At 37.4% G+C, this 14831-nt stretch overlaps 1 protein-coding gene across 2 annotated transcripts in view; it reads right to left on the bottom strand.

The window, feature by feature from the left end:
- Window positions 1-14831, bottom strand: part of ANK2 (ankyrin 2) — a 254755-nt gene that overhangs the window by 45115 nt on the left and 194809 nt on the right. Inside the window, exons 26-29 of one of the 2 annotated variants that reach the window (XM_049631065.1) lie at window positions 5809-6033; window positions 4184-4282; window positions 3036-3190; window positions 563-774 (exon numbers count right to left, since the gene is read on the bottom strand). In XM_049631065.1, coding sequence (XP_049487022.1) covers window positions 563-774; window positions 3036-3190; window positions 4184-4282; window positions 5809-6033 — 691 coding nt within the window. The remainder of the gene's footprint in view (window positions 1-562; window positions 775-3035; window positions 3191-4183; window positions 4283-5808; window positions 6034-14831) is intronic. The other variant, XM_049631064.1, reaches the window with a different exon arrangement.

The following is a 14831-nucleotide window of genomic DNA, read 5'->3' as shown; positions in this document are numbered from 1 at the left end:
AAATATTAAAATAAATGATATATCATTATATATATGTCAAATTTCTTTGACATAAGTTTCTCCAGGTATCACTTTTTAGCCATAAATAAATTTGGTGACTTCAAACATGATAATTGTTAAGTTTAGTACTAAGCACTTATATAAAACTTCATGAGACCTACAATCTCTAATGGCAGCTTTTGCTCACCTGGGAATAATTTGACTTGTTACCCACTTACAGTCAAACCTTGGTTTGTGAGCATAATTCAGTCCAGAAACATGCTTGTAATCCAAAGCACTTGTATATCGAAGTGAATTTCAAGAACCATTGGCTCAGTTTTGATCATGTGACATTCAGTGTCACGTACTCCTTGTATTACAAGACATTGAGAGTTTATCAAGTTAAAATTTTTTTTTCAATATATGAAATTTATTGTCAAATTGGTTAAAATTTATTAGAAGGGTTTGCTCATCGAGTTACTTGCAATCCAAGGTTTTACTGCATTTCCCATTTGAAAAGCTGATTTCCAATCACTACAATAAAAATCCATGTTAGGTTAACGTGTATCCAACATGGGCCTACCTGTAGGCCTACACGGATCCTCTTGGTTAGCGCCCCCTCTGGGAAGACGGCCTGCACCTGGGGCACCACTGTGCTGCTCAGCACGCCCCCCTCGGGGCCAATCAGGTTGCTGTCCTGTTTGATCCGAGACACCACTGCAAAGTACTGCGGGAAGTCGCGGGTGATGATGCGACAGATCCGTTTCTTTTCTAGGTCTTCCGGACTATCCAGCACTGAGACAAGAAATGACCCATCTTCATAGAGCAAGGATTTCCATCCAAAAACATTCTAGCAAACTCCTTGGCACAGTTCATAGTAAACCAGTATGGCAGCAAGATGCCTTGTTTTAAATAATAGGAAAATTTAAGAAGCAAGACTACCTATCCTAACACTAGAAAAAAAAAAATTGCAGTCTCTCAAGACCTATTGGCATTTAGTCTGCACGTTTTATTTCTCTGTGGAAACTAGGTCTTTGCAGGGCCCTGGGAAAGGAGAGCATCCAGCTCCAGATACAGTATTGCAGCACTGCCTTTGTAAATGAGGGGTTTTGAGGGCAAACCTGGAATGGAAATGAACCTGTTCTATTCTTGGTTCACGTGAAAGAGAGGAAATTGTTTGTGGACTCCTTTTCTTTGCAAATTTTAAAGTTAGTTCAAATACCAGTTATTGTGGTTTTAAGAAGGAAGATGGCCCTTTCAGTTCTCAAGGCAATAGTGAGGGATTAAAATCTGTCTTGTAAGGGTAAGGTTTGTGTTCGCGTGTTTATTCTAGTGACATGGTTGTCTCTGAAATAGTCAGATACAAAAAAAAAAAAAAATCAGCGATTATAAATTCAGGGTTTCAATATTCTCCTGAAACCATTAACTTACCAAACATATCATCTAGTATTAGGAAGACAGGATAATGGGCTCTTTTTAAATTGCATTAGTATAGCTATGTAGGGCAACACCAAACCCAGACTGGTTTAAAATGCTGAAAATTTGCATTAAGGGAATCACTGAATTTTCAGAGATAATGGAAACTTGTTTATTTTTAGAAATCATTTGCAATCTATTATAGAGGCAGGAACAGCAATTATGTTTTTCTTGACTATTGAATATAACTAGATAGCAAAAGCCAGAAGTCCCAGGATCTAATCATGGCATCGAAAACTGATACACTGGCAAACACTAGCATATACTTACAAAAGAATGCATTTCCAAGCACAGAGAACAAAAAATACAAAAATCCCATTCTTTGTTTTAAAACAAGCTTCATACGCATGTAGAGTATAATACAAGTCCTCATTCAAGGACAAGATGCCAATGCTCATGGCAGTGTTAATGACAGGTAAATATCTCAGAAGAAAACATCCTAAACCTAAATGCAGGCAAAACAAATGTTTCCAAGGAGCAGAAAACAGCTAAATATTGCATGGAACAAGCTTTATCAGTAAAAATCCTGATCTTTTTGTCTTTCTTGGAAGACTAACCTATGCATGTAGAGGACATTGTTTCTTTTTCCATCTACTTCTTAGATAGGGTAAAGCTGGCCCCTTTTCTTAGTCTACCTCCGCAGGATGCAGAAAGAAATATTAAAGTAGCTGCTGTCAGGCTACACCTCCTATTCATGAGCCATACCCAAAGCTACACATTACAAATAGCTCTACAGCTGCCTGTCCAGTTCTGTACAAAATGGTATGCTCGTGGCACTTGGGCAAAGAATTTGCCCTATTTGTGTGGTTACTTAAAGCGGAACACATCTCCTGGATTAGAACCGGCACTCTGTATTTGTGCAAGCTAAGGATGCCAGAGAATTAATCCATTACCTCCGGTAACACGGAACTATTTCAATCTGTGGCAAAATGGCCCAAGCGAGATTTGGGATTTACAGAGCTCAAAGCCCTAATGAAAAAATAAATTCCTTAACTATATGTGTAGGTGTATATATGAGATTCTACCCTGGCTAACTCCCTGTTTGAATTACATGTGGAAGTTTGAGTGAACTTAATTTTCCTCCTTAGTAATAGAAAATTCAAAAGAAATCATATTATCCTATAATGCACTGGTTTGGGGTTTATGTAAGTTTTCCAACAAAAAAGCTTAGCACTTTTATCAGTGTCTTAACTATATCTAAATTGTCTTGTTAGGCATTTCAAAAAGTCATGGATTTATTATCCGGTATCAGTTCATTCTGTAATGAAACAACATCTATTCCATCTCATGTTTTAGGTTTGAATAAGGATGGAGATATGCTGTATCTCCTTATTACATGAGATATTTCCTACTGAAAGGATTTGTTTTCCTGAATATAACAGAGGTAAGAGTAGGCAAATTCATTATGCATTCCAACCCCGGAATGTACCGAATACCTGCTGTGGTAAAATAACACAAGGAACACCTATACCCAAACCCACCTCCCGTCCCCGCGCCCACATCCCTAGGTCATAAGAAAGAAATATATCATTTGAATGCTTCCACTTTAGAATTCTTTTAAAACCCTCAATATGAAGTACCTTCATCCATGCCATTAAGGATTTCATTCAATTCGTCTTCGGTGTATTCGCAGTAATGCTCTTTCCAGCTGTCCCCATTCTCACTGCGCAGGACCACCAGTTCCCTCTCCTTTCCTCGAAGGGCAGCAAAATGAGGAATCTCCACAATCACAGGCCTGACACAGTAAGGCAGAACATTCAGTGTAGACAAGAGCTGGCCAACATTAAGACAAGCACCTTGACCCTGTCTGTTGCAAAGTGACCTGGAATTGTTCTCTTTCTTGGGACAGGGGTATAGTAGGCTTTCCTCCGGAGCCCATTGGCTAGCAGATGGTCACACAGTAGCATTCTACCTCAGGGGCACCAATCCTTAGGGGCATGCTGCTACCTTAAGCCAAATAATGTTTCCCTGTGAGTGCATGTGGCATTCTGGAACTTCTCCTTTGATAAATGTAAGTATAACACATTTAACCAAAAGAAACGTGCATGCATATCCATGAGGTGTGCCAATCTCCTAAAACAGTTTCTATAAGGTGCAAATGATAAAATGGTTTAAGAAGGAAAATGGCTCTTATGTTGCATAATTTGACGTGTTGTAAATGAAAAGATGTCACAAAAGTTAACTACTTGGGAACTAAAGAGACATGCACTCATGTTTTTTGCTTATTTAAATATCTTTTTCATTCAAGGGAACAATAGGCATGTGTACACAGTGTGGCCCTAACTGAGTGCCTCAGTAGATAGCCCAATTGTGTCCCATGCCTATTATATTCAGGATCCAGAACATGCACTGCCCTGATGTTTTCAGGTCGCATTCACTCTCAAAAATTATAGAGGCTTTTGATTTTTCAGTCCAGGTTGCTTTGATACAGACTTCAAATTCATCATAACAACATCGTAACTAGCACATAGTACAACTAGGCAGATCTCATGCTTTAAACGAAAATGAAGGTCACAGCACTTTAAGGGAAAAGATATAAAAACGTCACTCAAAAATAAAAGTCACATACCACAAGGGTCAGAAATGGTCCACTAAAGATAGGTTATACAGAATTTAAATCATAGGGAGGGACATGTCATGGGCACAATGACAAAAAGAGAAATCATATTGCAGAAGAAGGAGAAGAATGGGGGCCAGCAGCCATCAATTTGTTTTAAGTCACTCCTACCCAAGGAATTTGGTTCCAGGAGGCCCCAGCTGAAGGATGCGGCTGACCAAACTTTCTCCCTCATTAAGTGGGGGAGGGGCCGTTGGCAGGTGAAGTTTACTGAGTACATCCAAAGCAGCAGTGAAAGAAAGAACATAAGTAAGCTTCAGGTATTGTTTTCCACAGAACCCCAGCGTCACCAGCTGATCAACAGGGTGAAGTTTGGTTTCACACTGCGTTTGGTTCTGCCCCCTCCATTGGTCACAAAGAGCAAGGAACTGAGACCCAGAGTGTACAATGGAGGCACGTGGAAGGAGACACTTGGGTGTTTGATCTGACCCTGTTTAGGTTCACTGCCAGGGCATGAGCCAAAAAATAAACAATGACAAAAAAAAAAAATATATGCTCCACAGGAAAGACAAAGCTGTTGGGAATATAATAAAAACTCTGACTTCGGGATAGAGGCCAGATGTTTTCATGGATATTCCTCAACAGATGTGAAATTTATTAAAAAGCCTAAAACTACCTGAGCATGAGGGAGGGAAGAGGGCCTGGCACAGAATATGAAAGGGCTCACTGGGGAATTATTCCAACCATACTGGCATTTTCTGATGCAACCCAGAACTTCACAGGCTCCTTCTAAACCTCTGGTCATTTAGGAGGACATGGGAGGTGGTTTCTATAATTGGGAAATACAGACACCCCTTTTCAGGTGTGAACATAATTTGCAGCAACTCATTAATAGTCTGCTCCAAATTACAAGACTTTAGAACGTTCCTTGAGTTCTAAAGCAAACCTTCTCCCCAAAATGACAGTGGCAAAGCAAAGAGTTCGTGATTAATAGGATTTTCTCTCAATTTTTGACAACAACGACTTGACGTGACAAGACTTAAATAAAATTGATTTGTTTCAAAATATTTTGAAACTTGTCCCCCTCCAAAACTTCATCCTTTTGTCAGTTTTCAGGGGCAGCTACTCATCTTTTGGCATATTGTAATACCACTTTAATATAACAGAAGCTGTATAAACAGAAGAAAGAAGAAATGCTCACTTCTGCTCAAAACTGCTAAAATGAGCACGGCAGAAGTTAGTCTTGATTTTGTCATCTTAGGGAAAACTACAACTAAAGAGACTCCCAGTGTAATTTTAAGACTCAAGGTAGCAATTTTGATGACAGAAAAGACAAATCACATAGAGTAAAATTTTGGATATTCTTATATAAAGACAACACTGATTTCCAAAGATAATCGCTCCATTTCATTACTACACAAGAGTTTAAATTTGTGTTTGGAATAGAGTAGTATTTTTCGTTATGATTTGACGAGGTGAGTCTCAGATAAGAAAAAAACAAAAACTACCAATGGCTAAAACATGATAATTCACATTGGGAGCCTAGCGGTTATGGTAACATCCAAAGAGAAAGGATAATAATTCACCTGAATGTTGAACTCATTAATGCCTTAAAATAAGAGGCATGTAATTGGAGTCAAGCATGGAGGTGCTACTTCTAATTTAAAAAAAAATGTCACGGGCCAATCTTCTTTCACGACGCTTTGACGTACCTTTTTCCATTCCATCCTAGTGATTTCATGTAGAGGACACAAGCTCATCCGTGACTAAGTGGGAGGTTTATCAGAAACCCTTACCCAAGGAACTGAGCACCAGAAGGTCCGACTTCGATCAGACGACTGGCCAGGCCTTCTCCTTCCACCATTGGAGGCATTGTCGCCAGTCTATGACGTTTGACAAGACGGCAGGTGACTCGAGTTGGGGCAGTACATTTCCGAGGTGGAATAATGATACGGAGCCCATTGTGTCTGCACCCTCTCATCGCACCACCTCGGGCATCCACCATAAAACTAACCAGGAAACTAAAAATTAAGATAGAAGATTAGCTGTGTTTTGAAATATTGGAACCAGATAAACAAGCTTTGCCAAGTTAATTCTCTCCCGTAAAGCTTTACTCTCATTTCTATTTTTTGGCATGGTGGCAAAATACTTGTCTTTAAAAGTTATTTTACTTTATGCCAGTGCCTTTCTGTTTTGTCATTGTTTTCATTTTTGTATTATTTTGATCTTTATAGAAGAATTCTAATTTTTGTTGACAATACCGATGTTAAATACAAACTATAAATTCAAAATCTGTCCAATTGACTCAGAAAGAAAGTGGGATGAAATTATATAATGAACATTAGTGAGTCTTCTTTTGTTGTAAATGTAAAGACTTCTCCTTTCTAGGTATATCCGTAAAAATCCACATAGTTTACGGATAGAGAGAAAAAAATTGTGGTTTTGGGGTGCCTGGGTGGCTCAGTCAGTTCAGCATCCAACTCTTGATTTCGGCTCAGGTAATGATCTCATGATTCATGAGTTTGAGCCCCATGTCAGGCTCTGCGCTAACAGCACAGAGCCTGCTTGGGATTCTCTCTCTATGCCCCTCCCCTACATGTTCCCTAAATAAATAAATAAATAAATAAATAAATAAATAAATAAATATCAAATTGCACTTTTTCTAAGTTAATTCAACCTGACTTTTCAAAATTGCATCTTGCCCACCCCACTTTAATTCTATGACCTAAAGAAAAAAAAAAAAAAGATTCACAGGGCTTTTCCCAAGATCAAACCCATCCTGCTCTAACATCGTCTTACCCAGGATGCAGGTATTTAACTTACTGCATTCTAAAGGAGAAGGAAAAACTAAACGTTTTGGATAGAATGAGTTTACTGGTTCACATGCACTTTTCCAGTTCTTAAGTAGGAATCCCTCTGCCATACCATTGTAACTAAAGCAAAGATGGGGTGGGCGGGAAATAAGATAACAAATCATCTCTACTCTGTGTTTTGAAGTGGGAAACCCTGGGCTCATGCTAATGGGAGAGATCTGTGCATCATGATTTTCCCCAAAGTATAGTAAGCTGTGTATGGAAAATCACAGCTAATAATTTAGAAATGTAAAGGCTCCTATTTCTATTATTTTGCTCCTTTTCTGCCAAATGAGTTGTTCCTGAATAAAAGAACTATAATCCAAGCGATTCTGTTTAAGAGTACCAAGAAAAAGGATTAGTTTTAACCTTGAAGTTGCTTCCTGTGGGATGGTCTTAAAGGATCCTGCTACAGCTTAGTGCGAGTTATTGTCACCCTGATAGTCCTAACACTCATTAAAGTCTTGGAGGTACTTGTTTCATTAAGCAGCAAAAATTACACCAGGCAATCTGAGTGTTGTACACATATACACAAAGACACAAACAATGTGTACACCCTTATACAGATTACATTACTATCCTTCCCAATTTTCATCGCATTTGCAAGATTTTATATACCAAAACAAAAAAAGGAAAGCAACATACAGGTGTATCATGGATCTATTTAGAGCTTAACAAGCACAGAACTACATCAGATTCACCGTATCTAGATATCGCATCCATGACGACACTTAAAACATTTGAAAGGTATTTCATCAAAGTAAGGACAGAAACACAATACATGGATGTTATTTTTAGACAAGTGATGGAAATATGTTAGCATCTTCCTCATAGCAGAACACAGAACTCATTAAGCATGCTATTAAACAGAAATCCTGTTGCTAGTAATAAAAATGGATGTGAGGGAGCCTGGAGTGCTTGTCTGAAGCACATCATGCAGGACGAGACCACGAGAACTGTCACTGTCCTTCTCACATGCAGGAGTCAGCCTAGAACTACCCCTCACACCCAACCCCCTAAGTTTTTAGTATAGGGCAAAAACTGAGAAGTGTAATCAATTGTCCAGTACTCAAAAATAGATGTTTCTGGGCTTTATCAAAACAAAATGAAAAAAAAAAAAATGTTGGCTGCTGTTCTTACTACTTGTCTAAGTATGAATTCTTAAAAATAATTATTTTCTATTTGTTTCTTACAATGTTCTATAGCTCAAAAGGATGTAAAACTGGTAACACTTCAGGGCACCTAGGTGGCTCACTCAGTTAAGTGTCTGACTCTTGATTTGGGCTCAGGTCACGACCTCACAGTCCTGGGATCAGGCCCCATACTGGGCTCTGCACTGATAGTGTGGAGCCTGCTTAGAGTCTCTCTCTGCCTCTCTCTCTACACCTCCCCCACTTGTGCTCATTCTCTCTCTCAAAATAAACATTTTCTTTAAAAGTTAAAGAAAAACTGGTAACACTTCTAGATGAATACAAAAGTTTCTTCTCCATATTATTTGACAATGATATTTATGTCAATTTTTATAAAAACGAGGCAACACTAAGTTTCAACTAGTAGCTGAAATATTCCAAATGTTCCAAATGCATTGCAATATTTCTGACTTTCTCTACCTTCTTTAAATTTTTTCATCTTTTGATTACTGTCACCATTGAACAATAGAACAGGGACTCAAACCCATAAGAACTTATTAGAATATATCCACTTAATATTATCAGTCTTGAATATTATTTGTACCTATAAAGCCATTTAGGGAATTTCCACCTCATGTTATATGCTATTGTGTTTCCCCTGTGTGTATTTCAGTGATGACTTAGGGCCTATATGATGTCCCTATCTAGAAAAACATGTTAAATATCTTCTGGTGGTGCATCTTCTAAAAAAGTGAATTGAAGTAGCTATGTTCTTAGCGGCAATGTTTCCATAACAACGTTTGATTACTTTGTCAGATTTTGTGTCGTTGACTGTTCCTTTTGAAATCTTCTTTTGTTCTATTTACTCCATAATTTCCATTCCCATGCATGAGAAGCATGCAATGTTTGTTTCCCTCCTACTGAGTGCCAGGTGCCCTGCTTGGAACTGAGGATACTGGTAGTAAAAATATAGTTGCTCCTGCCAAGATGCTCGTAGTCTAAGCCCCAGGTTTCACATGATGGTTTTGCTTACTCAGAATCACTTAGTTTCCTGGTCAATAAGAAGTGAATTATAACCACATACAGGAGCCATGTAAGTACCATATTGGGCATGACCTTGTTCCTCCTATTTCTTCCTGTGTTCTCCCAATGCCTAGAACAATGTAGATGGAGCACATAATAGGTCATCAATAACTAATGGTTGAATGAGTGAATGGAAGAATGAAAAGAGCAAGTTGTAAGGACTTGTATATATTTATATCTAATAGAGAGAAAAGGCAGCAAAAGTGAAGGTAATTCAATTATTTGGTCTCTGGACAACCAATCCAGTCAGAGCTCATTCAAATTACTACACCCAGATATTTCAGCTCATAAAATAGCAAAATAGTTGGGAAGGGCTATACTCAATGTTAAATATTCTTCTACAGGCCTTTTCCTGCCCTCAAATAAGAGACTTGATATATTTATTTCCCTTGGTAGATGATTAGTAGAAAATGGGAGTAACCAAAAATCAAGAGTTTGAATATAACAAAGTCAACAATTTTATTAGGAGTGAAAAGTTCATGAAGACAGACCAAAGATTGGGAAATCAAAATAAAAGAACTTAAAGGCTAAAGCTGCAAGTAGATAAATTTAAGTTTATATAGATCTGGGAAGTAATACGTAAGTACTTTACCCAACCAAAGCAAATTGGGGAAATTAAAGCGTCAATATGCATAATTCAGAGAAAAGAAAAATAACATTTCCAGAGAAAACAAGCCTTTGTGTCTTTCTCAACTAACTAAAGGAAGTAGTAAGACTAACCTAAAATGACAAGCTCTGGGGAGGGAATTGTCTTTCGCCAGAGAGCAAGGGAGGGGGCTTTCCAGGAGGGGAAGAGGGAAAGGGAAGGCAGGAGGGGGAGAGAGACAGAGGCAGGAGAATTGAGAAGAAAGCAAAACAGAAAGAGGTCAAGAGAGAAACGGAAAGAAGAGAAGACATGAAAGAACTAAATAGTAGTAGTCTGAATGAATACAAAGGTGTATAAATTCAGCAAGAAAAAAGTCTACAGAACTTACTCTATAGTCTACAGACTCAAATAACATAACTGTGGAATACCCACTAATAAGAAAGCTGAATATGCAGAACTGTATACTAAAAGAAGTCTTTTCTTCAAATGAGAGGGAATAAGAGAAATGCTAATTCAAGTGCTAATGAAAAGTCTTTTAGATAAAACATGCTCGCTAATCCCAACAATTTCTAATATAAAATTGGGTAAGCATTTGAACACTTATACTAAAAATACCAGAATACCAAAAGGTTTCACTATTCGGATAGGTAGTAGAGTTAGTAAAGCTATTCTGCAGTGTAAAAAACAGACTGTAAGAGACCATGCACTTTTTTTTTGTACCACAGGAAAAAGTGAAAACCTGGAAGGTATGAGTCATGAGATGAATCAGCTCACATACTAGAGTTAATTAAATAAATAGGATTTTCTCATATTTTCAGGAGATTAAAAATGGGATAATACTGTAAACATTTGGAAGTAAAAGGACTAGAAGTAAAAACATATAACTGAATATGTACAGAGGAGATGGTATATGGACTGAAGCTCAGCCCTGCTGTTTGTGAACTTTAAGACTGAGGCCTTGTTGTGAGGCACCTGGGAGGCTCAGTCAGTTAAGTGTCCCACTTCGGCTCAGGTCATGATCTTGCAGTCTGTGGGTTCGAGCCCCACGTGGGCTCTGTACTGACAGCTCAGAGCCTGGAGCCTGCTTCGGATTCTGTGTCTCCCCCTCTCTCTGTCCCTCTCCCGTTCTCTTTCTCTCTCTCAAAAATAAATATTAAAAAAAAAATACTTAAGCCTTGTCTCAATGAGGGAGAATTGTATTACCACCAAGGGTGTAGCATGGATTAAATCATGTGTGGGTAAAGCATTTAGAAGTCAGTAAACGCTTGTTGCCATCCTTTTCCATTCCCTACACCCATATGATTTTGTGTATTTCGAATGTCATAAAAACTACAGTGCAATATAATGCAACACCTAAGAAACAGAGAAACTAACTTTTATCAGATATTTAAAATGAACATGGAAACTTGCTAAAGCAGTTTAATACGATGGTGGAGTTTTTATTAGTTTATGAACTTCACTGTTTAAGTAAGCTATTATCACAGGGCACAAGATAATGGAGCAAGTACATTGCTCTTTCCTGGATCTATCCGTCATCTATCATTAAATCTATCTCTGTCTTGAATTACTGCTGTAACCGTGGCCCTCAAGTTTCTCATCCATAAAATGAGAGAATTCAGCTAAATAAACTCTAAAGTGAGCTGGTGTTAAAATTCTATGTACCATTTCCTGTTAACTAAAGTTTGGAAACCTCCTGAAATGTTTCACGTCAGATGCTCTGTAAGAATTTTTATTTGGAAAATAAACTGCTTTTACTGCAAGAAATATATATTCTTTCACTGGATGCTTAAAACAGTCAACGAACAGTTTTGGAGAAAATGTGTACGCACATTCCACTGAACACTGACTTAAGACTGTACAGACAAAATTTATCACAGAATATACTCAGCTTCAATTGCATATCTTACTCTCCAAATGAAATTCAGCAATCATGCAAAACAGAAAGTCTTTCTGAAGTTTTCTAAATTGTGAGATACAGTGTTATGACAATTTAAAAAGAATAAAAGCAAAAGCAGTCCACCATTATTATGCAGATGATTTGCCTGCAAATACACAATTTGATTAGCTAAACAGGTACATGCTTCAGAGGAGGCAGCAGAAAACAATGACTCTGGTCTTTTGAGGACTACATCCTCCACCCCAAAAGTTACTAATCCTTAGGTTTACTTTTAATTCATCCAGGGGTGGGGACAGGGAATTAACAGCATTCAGAGTTAGTTACTGGGTGAAAATAGGAAAAAAAAAAAGTCATCAGGGTGCTTCAGTGATTCACATATACATAGCAAGAGGGCCTTAAATTAAATCTGATTTCTGAGGTTACGGGAGAAAACAATATCGTGAGCTCTTTCTCCTCTCTAACTCCCTTAATTCCTTCCTACCTCTCCAAAGTCCATAGACTGAAAAACTGGTGGAAAATCGCTTTGAAAAAAAATTGGCTCCAATTTGTAAAAAATCCCCAATCATTTATCACTCACAACGTTCATGTGTAGAAACAGAATATTTACTGTGTGTTTCAGAAAAAGTAAAAGGATGGACTTGAAATTTTGAATTCCAAAATTGGAAAATAAAAAACTGTCTTATTTGTAGACAAGCTGTGGTACCATAGTGAATTACTGTACAATAAAAATACTATAATCACTAGTCTGATAAGAACCTTTAAAAATAACTTTATTGAAATAATGAAGAATAGATATTTTTAGAAAACTGGCTGGAATCATTCTATAGCACAATTTCCAAAATATCAAAAGGTTGCACTTAAAGCAGTACTAGCAAAGAAATGCCCTATTAATAAATCTTCAGACTTTGGTTCACCTAGAATATAGTTAAAAAAAAAAAAACAAAAAACCCTGCTAAGTGACACTTAAAATCATAACCTACGATATAACTAAAATAGCTCAACCAATTTGCATAAAAGCTGAAAATAACATTCTTCAGCTCTATGTAGCACTTTTTCTCACCAAAGAAGTAGAGATGTGGAGACTCAGGTCCAAAACAGGCTCTCACAGTAGCTCTACATTAATTGTGGTGCAACCCCACCTACTCTCCAAAGGAAAAAAAAAAAATACCCACTTTCCTTTCACCACAGAGAAAGAGAATTCAGAAATGACCACAATTTGGAGAATATAAATCTCTCTCTCTCTCTCTGGCTAGGTATCTTCACACTAAAGCATCCTGAGATGGGGTATATGCAGAAGGAGATGGTGAAAGGGGGAGAGGAGGAGGCGACATGTTCAGAGAAGGAATTATGCAGAAGTTCACCTGCTGTTGTCACGATCAAGACATGGAGAGGTGCGGCTGCAACAGAATAGATACTTTAGCACAGAGAAGGAATGGATAAAGTGAAATATAAAGAAGGAAATCAGAAGTGACTTTCAACTGAAATATATTACTTATACACCAATACAGTATTCACTGAAAAAAGATGGAAATACAAATGAAATATAGCTCTATGCAAATGCGGAGAGAAGAGCAAGGTATGGGGGTTCACAGTGACTCCCAGTTCAGGGAACTGGGGATGTGATAAAATCGCTGGATTTGGATTTGTTGCCTTATTCAACACTGGTTGGGGGAAGGTCATGTAACAAAGTCTGAGTGTCCAGGGGAAGTTGCCAAACACCAAGGGGCATTGTAATAAAAATCACAGTCTTTGATTTGATGGACACAGTCTCCAAACTTTTCAGTCATACTTTTAATACTTTCAAAATAACGGTAATGCCCTTTTGGTCTTCTTCCAAAGAAATGCAAGCAGAAAAGGCACAATTTAAATAGCTTCAATGACAAACAGTAGCATCAACTATAAGGTAGAGCAGGTAACATTAATTACCTACTAGCAGGTAACAAAAAACTATGCTTTTTTTCAAGACTTTCATTCCCTGATTTGTGGTTTACTGTTCTCACTGGCCACACTGTCTAATCCCATTTTCTAGTCCTTTCATCATGCCTCTTCACCCTGAGTCTGCTTTTCCACAAAACCCTCCGTAAGTTTTCATATGATTCATTTGTGTTTTCAACACTTGACAATATACAAAGGGATACATGTTTAATGGACCAGAAATCCAGCCTTCCAAAACAGTTGTTCTGCCACTCAGAAAATAATTGTCTTCATCCAAAAGAATTTACCCTCATGTACCTTAAGAAACTGGGTTGTCTGAAATACATAAACAACTAAATTAACTGCTATAGGAATTTGATAAATATTGTCAAATGAGAAACAGTCTTGATTTCCTTGCCTTTCTAATGTCACCTTCCACTATTTGAGCTAATTACCTTCATAAGTGTTTTTGTTGACTTTTTTTTAGAGTAGTTTTAGATTCACAGCAAAATTGTCACCATGTTTTAATGAAAAGGGAGTCCTTTAAAAGATCACTCTCTTATAGGTTTGTAGCTCCTGTAATATATTTGAGCATAACATCACGAAGTGGCATTTAATTGTTGGCACTGGCTGTCATTAAAGGACTATAAAAATAATACCATTGAAATAATAACATTTAAAATGAATCACAAAGCTATTACTAGAAACTGAGCCTTATTTGTTAATTCATTATGCACTTATGAAATGGAGGAGAATTAAAAAATTCAAATTCTTTGCCCAAGCTTATGTTGGTACACTCATGACTGGTCTTGCTAGAAATGACTGTTTAGATTGTGAATCAGTAACACAATCCAAAGAACAGCAACAAAAATATTACTGTCAGCCTTTCTTTCGCCAGATATTGGCTGTATATACTGGGTGCAGAACAGGTTTTTTTTTTTTTTTTTAAGCACTGATACCTACTCTTTTGTAGTCATGGACATCAGTCATTGGAAAAATAGAGTAGAGGTTAAAGAAAATTACTAATACTGCTTTTGGTAGAAAGTGTGTCTTCTATTAATCTAAAAGCCCTTTATGGAATCAAATAGAACATTATACATAAAATTAGAGGCATATGCAAAAAACCGCTGACTTTATTATCCCCTTTATCTAAAAATCAACTATTCCTTACATTTTGGGCAGATTTGGAAGTGACTTAAGAATTCTGCCAATCAATTAAAGAAAAACTTAGTTCCCTAAAAACTATATAAAAATGACTACACGGGTGCCTGGTGTATAATGAACAAAATGAAAAAGAGAAATTATAGATGATATGATATAATGAATGTTATTCATATCCTTTAATATCATGGTAGCT

This window comes from Panthera uncia, chromosome B1 (genome assembly GCF_023721935.1).
Source record: "Panthera uncia isolate 11264 chromosome B1, Puncia_PCG_1.0, whole genome shotgun sequence".
Taxonomy (NCBI): Eukaryota; Metazoa; Chordata; class Mammalia; order Carnivora; family Felidae; genus Panthera; species Panthera uncia.
Note: the sequence above shows the minus strand (reverse complement) of the source record. Positions and strands in the feature narration are given on the sequence as shown.